General features: G+C 42.6%; 1 protein-coding gene and 1 non-coding gene across 2 annotated transcripts in view; one reads left to right on the forward strand and one right to left on the reverse strand.

Moving 5' to 3' along the window:
* The window catches only part of btbd17b (BTB (POZ) domain containing 17b), a 105,104-nt gene extending 95,072 nt beyond the window's left edge, over positions 1 to 10,032 (reverse strand). The window contains exon 1 of the mRNA XM_060844796.1: positions 9,876 to 10,032. Coding sequence (XP_060700779.1) covers positions 9,876 to 10,032 — 157 coding nt within the window. The remainder of the gene's footprint in view (positions 1 to 9,875) is intronic.
* trnal-cag (transfer RNA leucine (anticodon CAG)) lies at positions 3,919 to 4,001 on the forward strand. The gene has a single exon. It is a non-coding gene; the product is annotated as a tRNA-Leu (tRNA).
* Positions 10,033 to 10,486: the final 454 nt, after the last annotated feature.

Here is a 10,486-nt window from a genome sequence, read left to right on the forward strand (position 1 = left end):
GGACTAGATCTTGAACTGACAACAGTTCAGGGACAAGAGTGCTGCAAACTGATCAATGGCTGATAATGTATGTTTCTGATTAGAATTTCTTGGTTTGTGCAGCAAAATAAATTGGCACATTGTTTCAAGATACAATTTTAGAAGTCCTTTGGGCAATGTGATTTCCATTCATGAGTTGTGTCACAAATCAATTGATCTCCAACTAGAAGAAGAACTGGAGAAAGAAAGTTGCTTAAATTATTAAATGGGTTAAGGAATATGTGCAACTTTTAAAGAATAGATAATAACTGGTTTCCATGCTTTTCTTGATACAATGAAGACCTTTGGGTGAACTGTTGTCTAAAGATAGCAACATATAAAATAGGTGATGGACGAGGCTATTCAGCCCATCAGGCCTGCTCTGCCATTCACAATGATCAAAGCTGGTCAACCAACTCAGTATCCTGTCCCACTCAGAGACTATATAATCTGTGGCACAGTGGCTGAGTTGTTAGCCCGGCTACCTCACAGCGCCAAGGACCCGAGTTTGATTCCTGCCTCAGATGACTGTCTGCGTGGAGTTTGCACATTCTCCCTGTGTCTGTGTGGGTTTCCTCCCACAGTCCAAAGATATGCAGGTCAGATGGATTGGCCATGGTAAACTGCCTATAGTGTCCAGGGATGTTTAGGTTAGATGCATTATTTAGGGGTAAATGCAGAGTAATGGGGAATGGGTTTGGTTGAGTTACTCTTCGGAGGTTTGGTGTTGACCTGTTGGGCCGAATGGCCTGTTTCCACACTGTCGGGATTCTATCATGAAAGCAAATTAGACAATACTTGAAGATGGAAAAGAATAAAAAGCACAGATCAAAAGAATAAAAAGAACAGATCAAAATAATGAAATGGATTTGTGGAGTGTGATGGACTGAAGACTTCTTCTGTCTTGATAACTCTATGACTGTAAATGACATTTGCCACTAAGAAACAAAACAATTTTTCTCAGTTCTGTAAAGCATGACTCCATAAGTGTGTTAAAACAGTTATAAATCACAAAACTCAACTTAAACATCAATAATGCTATGTGGATGAAAGCACTTTCAAATTATACATAATTTAAATTGCAAATTTACAGACACTTTAAATATGGGAAATAGACTCTCGCTTTCTTAAACTTGTTTCATTTTGTGGCATACAGTGTCAAGTTTTAATTGTCCCTTAATGGCCAATGATGACAGCCTTTTCTGATTTATGAAATTTCAGCTTGTTTCACATTTGCTCAGGGGCTAAACTAACATGAACCCTCTGCTTGATTGACCTGTCCCTTGGTGACAGCATGTATTCATGCTGCAAATTGCATTCAGCCTCATTTATGGTACTGTGTGGACTCTCACCTTTTTAACGTTTAATTGCCTGCATCTTTGCACCCTCCTTTCGCTTATCATCATTACAGGCTAGTGACGAAGACAGCAGAGAGAGAGAGAGTTGCTGTGCTGATTTAGCTCAGTGTCTCCCGCACTAATTTTTGTACAGTACCCAACCATCCGTACCTCAGCTGCCAGCTACAATTGCAGCAGCAATTGATTGCCCCACAACGGAAACCTTTCAAAACCCACGGAGCTTTCAACTTTCCCTTCCATCTCAGACGTTAAAGCTGAGATGCACTGCTTCTTGAAAAGATTGCTGCAGTGAAGCTGTTAGTTAACGAGAAAAACTATGAGCCACAGAAACTTAACAAAAGATTACCACTGGCGAGCAGCAGAGGTAGGTGGCTTCCACGTCTTTAAAAGATCGTCTTTTACCTCTGTCTTTTATTGAGAGCGTGCCTTTTCTACAGACACTGTTGAAAGAAGAAAGGGAGACCACTTGGGAAATAATGGGTCTGAGTACCATGTCTTCAACTCTTGTTAATTATGAAATGTTATAGCCCTCTCAAATATAGATTTCACTGTTGTGATGTAGATGTATGCATGAGAAACATCAAACCTGTCTCTTTGAGTCTCTCTTTTTTTCAGCTATTAAGTGTGAAATGGTGCATTTCTTAGAAAAGGCTATAATCAGAATTTCAAATTTTAGTGGCTTGCTTCTGATTAGCTTGTGGAGAGAAGTTGGTGTACAAACATGATGCACATCCAGAGCAACAGGTAAATTTACCAATTTCCAGCAGATTTTATTGCAATTTAACAAAAAACTTGTGGCAATTGAACATCAGGCAAAATGAGATGATATCAATTTCAGGTCTCTGAAGGCAGTTTAATCATTATTTTTCAAAGCACAGAATACAGTTGAGAGCTCTTGTGTGCACTCTGCCTTCGCAGCTAGTTAGGTTTACCATTTACTCTTATTTTGCTATGTCTACTTTTTGTCTCAACATGATGTCTGCATTTCTTTCAAAATCTACTGAGCCTGTTGTCCCTTTTAACACACTGTGTCTTTATTTCCTTTGCACTTTGTTATTTTGCAAGTTCCCACTCACCAGGGCAGTATTGATCCAGATTTCTTTCTCGTCATAACATGTTTACACTTCCCTGCCCATCAGGTTGTGTCATGTTAGCTCTACTCTTGTATCTCATTTAAGCAGTTTGTATATTACTGTGTCTTTCCATAAGGTAATAAGACACTGAAAACAGAGGGATTATTCTCCTCCTTGTGTAATACTCATGTCCACATTAAGGTTTCTTGGTTTGATTTGAGTGAAAATTTCACTCACCTCACAGAGTCATAGATTTTTTTACAGCCAGGAAAAAGGCCCTTTGGCCCATTGTATTCATGCTAGGCATCAAGCATCTATCTATTCTAATCCCATTTTCCAGAATTTGCCCTATTATTAACAATTATAAAGAAATACTTCCTAAATGTCTTGAGGGTTCCCACCCCCACTACCCTTTTAGGTAGTGGATTCCAGATACCCACTACCCTCTGGGTGAAAAAGTGTTTCCTCAAATACCCTTTGCATCACCTGGAAGGAGAAAGTGAGGACTGCAGATGCTGGAGATCAGAATCAAAAAGTGTGGCACTGAAAAAGCACAGCAGGTCAGGTAGCATTCGAGGAGCAGGAGGGTTGATGTTTCAGTAAACTTGAGATGGTGCAGAAAAGATTTACAAGGATGTTGCCAGGGTTGAAGGCTTTGAGCTTTAGGGAGAGGCTTGATAGTTTGGATCTGTTTTCCCTGGAGCATCAGACACTGAGGGATAACCATATAGAGGCATTTGAAATCATGAGGAGCATGGATAGGGCAAATAGCCAAGGTCTTTTCCCCACGGTAAGGGATGACAAAACTAGAGGACATTGGTTTAAGATTAGAGGGAAAAGATTTAAAAGGAATCTTAGGGGCAACTTCTTCATGCAGAGAGTGGTGCACGTATGGAATGAGTTTCCAAAGGAAATGGTGGAGGCTGGTACAATTACAACATTTAAAAGGCATCTAGATGGGTATATGAATAGGAAGGATTCAGAGGGATATAGGCCAAGTGCTGGCAAATGGGACTAGATTAGTTTAGGATATCTGGTTGGTGAGGACGGGTTGGACCAAAGGGTCTGTTTCCTTGCTGTACAACTCCTTCCTTTAAAACTGTGCCTCCGGCTTACTGACCACTTTACATAGAATCCCTATCTTTTCCATGTCCCTCAGAACTTTATACATTTCAATCAGATCTTCCCTCATCCTTCTCTGTTGTAAGGAAAACCTCAGCCTATGTAGTCACTTATCATAGGTGAGTTACTCCTGTCCAGGCAACATCCTGGTGAATCCCCTCTACACGCCCTTCAGTGCAATTATCTTCTTCCTAGAGTGAGGTGACCAGATTTGTACTCAGTGTGCCAAATGTGGCCTAACTAACATTGTGCACAGCTAACGAGTTTTGAGAGGATTTGTAGCTCAGGTTGAGTTTCTGAATGTAGGTGTGCTCGCTGAGCTGTAAGGTTCGTTTTCAGACTTAAGCGTCAGGATGGCCGAGCGGTCTAAGGCGCTGCGTTCAGGTCGCAGTCTCTACTGGAGGCGTGGGTTCGTATCCCACTCCTGACACTCTTGTTTAGGGCGGCATGGTGGCACAGTGGTTAGCACTGCTGCCTCACAGCACCAGAGACCCGGGTTCAATTCCCGCCTCAGGCGACTGACTGTGTGGAGTTTGCACGTTCTCCCCGTGTCTGCGTGGGTTTCCTCCGGGTGCTCCGGTTTCCTCCCACATTCCAAAGATGTGCGGGTCAGGTGAATTGGCCATGCTAAATTGGCCATTGCCAGTAATGTTAGGTAGGGGGTAAATGTAGGGGTATGGGTGGGTTACGCTTCGGCGGGTCGGTGTGGACTTGTTGGGCCGAAGGGCCTGTTTCCAAGCTGTAAGTAAACTAATCTAATCAACAACATTTCGTCACCATACTGGGTAACATCATCGTGAGCTTCCGGATGAAGTGCTGGTGGCATGGCCTGATTTCTATTTATGCGTTTAGATTTCATTGGGTTGATTTGGATCCCAGTTACCACTCCATGAGGGGAAAAAAAACAGGAAATGACGTCACCACCGGAAATGACATCACCACATGAAATGACATGAGCAACCAAGGAAACATAAACATATAAATAGAAAGTGTGCCGTGCCATCAGCGCTTCATCTGGAGGCTCACTGGTGATGTTACCTAGTATGGTGATGAAACTTCTGAAAATGAACCTCCCAGCTCCTCAAGCAAATCTATATCCAGATCGTATACAGCTCCACCACAACCTCCCTGCTCTTGTATTCGATGCTTTGACTAATAAAAGCAAACATCATATATGCCTTCTTAAGCACCATATCTACCTACCCTACTCCCTTCAAGGATCTATGGATATACACAACAAGGCCCCTCTGTCCCCAGTGTCTGGCCTCTCAGCCTATATTCCCTTGCCTTCTTAGTCCTTCCAACAAGCAATAACTACAAGTTTCTTCAAGCAGTTTCTTTGCAAGTAATATTCCAAATGAACATAAGAAATTTAGTACTGGAGAGTTTCAGGAGTCTTGATTTCCAATCAGGATGGGACCTGAGGGTGTGTGGAGGATCAAAACGGGGAGTAAACCACCTCACCTCTACTTGGCCTGTGATGCTTGAGGGATGACAAGATGTCCCTAACGTAGACTGAAGAAGTGGGAATGACACTAACATAAATGGGCAGGATAAAATCCACTGGGATGGGAGAAGGGTCTGGGCAGGAGTTCAGGCCTCCACTGTTGCTCCATGGAAGCTTACACCAACATTTGGGTTTGGGTTACAGAGTCTGTGATTAAGGATCAGCAGGTTAAATTACCATCTCGGCACTGGTGATGTTGGTCAGCGTAATGGAACTAGGTATGTTTCTAATAAAATAGCAGAACAGGGCAGAGGGGCTGAATGGCCTATTCTTCATGTCTCTACATTACTACATCCTGAATTATTATTATTGATGATGGGATGGGAATGATGCTGAATGCCTCTCTCCCAGTGGGAATGGTGCAGGTGGCTGCCTTCAATTCATTCCCATGTTGGTGAGCTGGACTCCTGTCCACACCCTCCAGCCACCATCACTTAGGGCACTCATGCTGTGTTGGGAATTTGCACAACTCAGCCTTCCTGACTCAGGGAGTTAACATTTTACCTGATGTTTTACGCGGTTCAGAGTCGCAATTTTTCTGAAAAGTGCTCCTGTAGATTTTGGTGTATCAAAGGCGCCATATAAATGTTGTTGAAGTGCACATACTATTGTGGGCTGCAGCGATATGTCTTCACTTCACATGACACAATCGATTTCAAGAGGATCTCTATCTGGTTAATAAAAATGTTAAGAGCACGAATTCTTGATTCAGGCTGTGTAAGGAGAGGAGATGGCCTAGTGGTATTATCACTAGCCTGTTCATCCAGAGACCCAGATCATATTCTGAGGAATGGCATTCACAATCCCACCACAACATATGGTGTAACTTGAATTCAATGAACATCTGAAATTAGGAATCTAATGTCAGGTCAGCTAGTTTGTAGTTCATTAACATTCTTTAGGAAAGAAAACTGCCATCTTTACCTGCCCTACATGGGACTCCAGACCTAGAGCAATGTGGTTGACTCTTAACTGACTGGTGAGCAATAAATGTGAATGAACAAAAAGAAAATTTAAAGCAAATTTTGAGCTTTCAATTAGTAAAATTTGAATGATAAGAAAATATTCCAAATATGGGGAGATCCATACTGAAAATCCATCATGTGGCTCACCCAAATCAGCAGTTTAAATTACCATCTTAGCACTTGTGATATTGGAGGAGAAAGTGAGGTCTGCAGATGCTGGAGATCAGAGCTGAAAATGTGTTGCTGGAAAAGCGCAGCAGGTCAGGCAGCATCCAAGGAACAGGAAATTCGACGATTCCTGAAGAAGGGCTTATGCCCGAAACGCCGAATTTCCTGTTCCTTGGATGCTGCCTGACCTGCTGCGCTTTTCCAGCAACACATTTTCAGCATTTGTGATATTGGTCAGTGTAATGGAACTGGGTATGTTTCTAATAAAATAGCAGAACAGGGCAGAGGGACTGAAAGGCCTATTCTTCATGTCTCTACATTACTACATCCTGAATTATTAGTATTGATGATGGGATGGGAATGTTGCTGAATGCCTCTCTCCCAGTGGAAATGGTGCAGGTGGTGGGGGGGAGTGGACTAACGTTCATGCCAAATGATTCGGAAAAATGGCACATCAGTGCAATTATATTCTGCTCATTTTAACCTACATCTGTTGACGTGTCTCAAAATCCCATTCCTGTAGCCGGCGAGGGAACTCATTTCCATAGTAATAGGTTAGCTTCCTGCTGAAAGACAGCAAGAGCATTTCATAGTCCACACTGAAATGGGCTACTTACATAGTTTCAGTGTTCATGAACAGTTGCTCCTGGGCATTTCTACATTGCAATAATTCGCACTGTTCTTTTTGCGGAGCCAATTTTATAATTTGGAGAGTCCACAGATTGCAGACTGCCTCCATTGGTGCTAATAGTTTGTCCTGCACTTTGTGTTATGCAATAAGAAAGTTATTTACACTACATGAGGAAAATGTCTCATGTGCAAATGATTATCAAGAGCAAGGTTTTCAACATTGCTGCCCAGAGGGGAATTCTTCATCGGCATTCTTTGTTATGTCAGCTTTCAAATGTTTGTGGAAGAATTTAGTTTAACTACTTTGTGATGTACCATCAGTTTGGATCCAAACCTTTTGCAGTTTTACGGCTGCAAATTTGATAATGGGTTAAAATGGTCAAAAATAGTAACCTATTTATAATGAGGTAAACCTGTTACAGGTATCATTACGGTTGTTATGGGTCGGACAATCCTAAGCTATACATGAGACGTGAGTTCAAATTCTACAGGGAATCCAAAAGAAATGCAATAAAATGCTGATGTTAGCATTGGAGATCGCAGGTGAAATCTTGTGCTGTTCCCAGATGTCAGAAAAAAATGAGTAGGGAACAGGTTAATTGTGTGGGAGGCTAATATCAGAATCCTAAAATCAGGATGGAAGTTTGCAATTCAGGTCTGACAGCTCAAAGGTAGACCAAGTTAAAAATCACACAACACCAAGTTATAATCCAATTGGTTTATTTGGAAGTGCAAGCTTTCAGATCACTGCTACCTGACAAAGGAACAGCGCTCTGAAAGCTAGTGCTTACAGATAAAACTGTTGGACTATAACCTCGTGTTGTGTGATTTTTAACTTTGTCCACCCTGGTCCAACACTGGCTCCTCCATGTCACAACTCAAAGGGAACTTGAGCTTCCCAATGTCAGACATGCTCATTAGAGGTGGGGCTGTCAGGAAAAATGAAGGTCCAGTCTGGGTTATCACGGATGTAACAGCCATGGCGGATGGTAGATCTGGGCTAGCACTGGTCAGGCGGGGCACCATAGGATGTGCTGGGTTGTTAATGAGGTGCGTTTGGAACCTTGGTGAGACAAAACTTGCCAGACCTTGCAGAGAGAAGTTCTCCATGATACTGACAAAAATGACACTTTGTGGAAGTATTAAGTTTCAGCCCAATGCTTATCAAGAGAGCTTTCCTATTGTTAGTTGGTCACAGATGTATGAGGCAAGACCAGTTTCTAAATCATGCACTTCACAGAATCTTGGTCTTTGTCACTTGCTTATGAAGATGAGGTGCAGCAGCATAAGTAAAGCATCAGTATCTCACGAAATGAAACAGCACTCACCCCACCCTCCAAGACATCATTCCCCAACTCCCTCTCCTTACCTTTCCTCTTCATTGTTAGCCTTTTCTCTCTCCTGTATCTCATTATGCTCCATTTGTTCATGAGTACTTTTACCATACTCCCTCAATATTCCATCCTGACCAGAAAGCTGCTTTTACATGCTGTTGATGGGGATCTCTGTTTCTGTAACAACACTCACCCCTACAATTGAGCATCATAATCTACTAAATTGACAACATAGAGCACTGAGGGGAGCAGAGGGTGTTGAGTTTTATTAACATGCTTTTTCCAGTGGATCCAAAACTACTGATACTTGGTAAGTAGGAAGACGTTAGTGAATGTATATACTTGAGCTGAGTAACCAGTATTTGTGATAAATTGTGGGTTGAGAAACACTCATAGGAAGACCATGGGACCTGATTCTAACTGTGTATAAAAGTAATGTTACCATAGTCCTGCTCTCTCATTATAGAGACACAGATAGCTGTGCTTTAACCTGAGGGTCACCACATCTCAGGTGAGGGGAGAGGTTGAGAAAAGCAAAGCTTCATAGGTACCTCAGCCAGTGCAATAATTGAACCCATGTTTTTGGTATCACTGAACATAGTAAACCAGCTATCCAGCCAACTGAGCTAACCATGTAAACATGACAAGGTCTTGAGAGAGTTAGAATTAGGCCTGATGGTGGCTGAGAACAATGAAAGGTTTAATAAACATTTTGGTTTAGTTTGCATGAACAACATCTATTTACAAATCTAATTTTATTCAGAATACGTCATTCTTTACTTTGCAAATGGGATGTGTGCACTGCTGGCTGGGCCAGCATTTATTGTCCATTCCTAATTGGTCTGGAGAAGGTGGCATTGTGGTGATTTCTGGAACTGCTGCAGTCCCTGGCAGTCCTTGGGTATAGGGACACCCACACAGCTGTTAGAAAGGGAGTTCCTAGACTTTGACTCAGCGACTGTGAAAGAGCCGTTGTGTGGTTCCAAGCCAGAATGATGGCTTGGAAGGGAATTTATAGGTAGTGTTGTACCCCTGGATCTGCTGAACCTGTCCTCTGAGGTGGTAGAGGTGTCAAAGGAACCTTAGTGAGTTGCTTCAATGCATCTTGTAGACAGTACCCATGCTGCCACTGTGAATGACTTGAAGGGAGTAAGGTGGAAGGTGATGGAGAATGTACCAATCAATTGAGCTGCTTTGTCCCAGATGGTGTTGAGCTTCATGAGTATTGTTGGAGCAACATTCATCCAGAGAAGTGGACAGAGTGCTACCCAAATCCTAATTTGTGCATTTATATGACATGATTATTACTCATTATTTACCAGCTCAAACCTGGATATTGTCAATGTCTTGCTGCACTTGGACATGGACTGCTTCAGTATCTGAAGAATCATGAATGCAGCTGAACATTGTGTAAATCATCCGCAAACATCCCTACTTTATGACAGAGGGAAGGTCATTGATGAAACAACTGAAGGTGGTTAGGCCGAGGACACTACCCTGAAGCACTCCTGCAGGGATGTCCTGGAGCTGAGATGACTGATCTCCAACAACCACAACCATCTTCAGATGTGTCAGGTATGACTCCAACTATCAGAGAGCTTTTCCCCTCCTTCCCATTCATTCCAGTTTTGCTAAGGGCCATTGATGCTATATATTACTTTGATAAATACTGTCTTGATGTTGAGAGAGGTCCCTCTCACCTCTTGTCTTCTTGTGCAATTCAGATCCTTTCTCCATGTTTGGATCAAGGCTGTAATGAGACCAAAAACTGGCCTTGGTGGTCTCCAACTGGGTGTCACTGAGCAGGTTATTTCTGAGCTGGACTTGCTTGATAGCACAGTTAATGTCACCTTCCATCTCTACTGATGATCTAAAGTAGATTGATGGCGTGGTAACTGGCTGGATTAAGTTTGTTCTTTTTTTTGTGTTCAGGACATACCTAGGCAATTCCTCACATTGTCGGGGAGATGCCAGTGTTGTAACTGTACTTGGGACAGCTTAGCCAGGGGAGCAGCAAATTCTGGAGCACCAGTCTCCAGTACGATCCCTGGAATGTTGTCAGCGTCCATAGCCTTTGTGGAATTGAGTGCCTTCAGTCATTTCCTCGTATCACTTGGAGTGAATCAAATTGTCTGAAGTCTGGTATCTGTATCTTCTCTTTTGCTGTGCAATAGCCCTGTCTATTTGACGTGCAAGTTGTGCAGCATTGTACCTTCATCAGGTTGACACCTCATTTTTCACTTCACCTGGTGCTGCTCCTGGCATACCCCCCGCACTCAATCCTGAACCAAAGTTGATCCCCTGACTTGAT

Source organism: Hemiscyllium ocellatum, chromosome 25 (assembly GCF_020745735.1).
Source record: "Hemiscyllium ocellatum isolate sHemOce1 chromosome 25, sHemOce1.pat.X.cur, whole genome shotgun sequence".
Classification (NCBI taxonomy): domain Eukaryota; kingdom Metazoa; phylum Chordata; class Chondrichthyes; order Orectolobiformes; family Hemiscylliidae; genus Hemiscyllium; species Hemiscyllium ocellatum.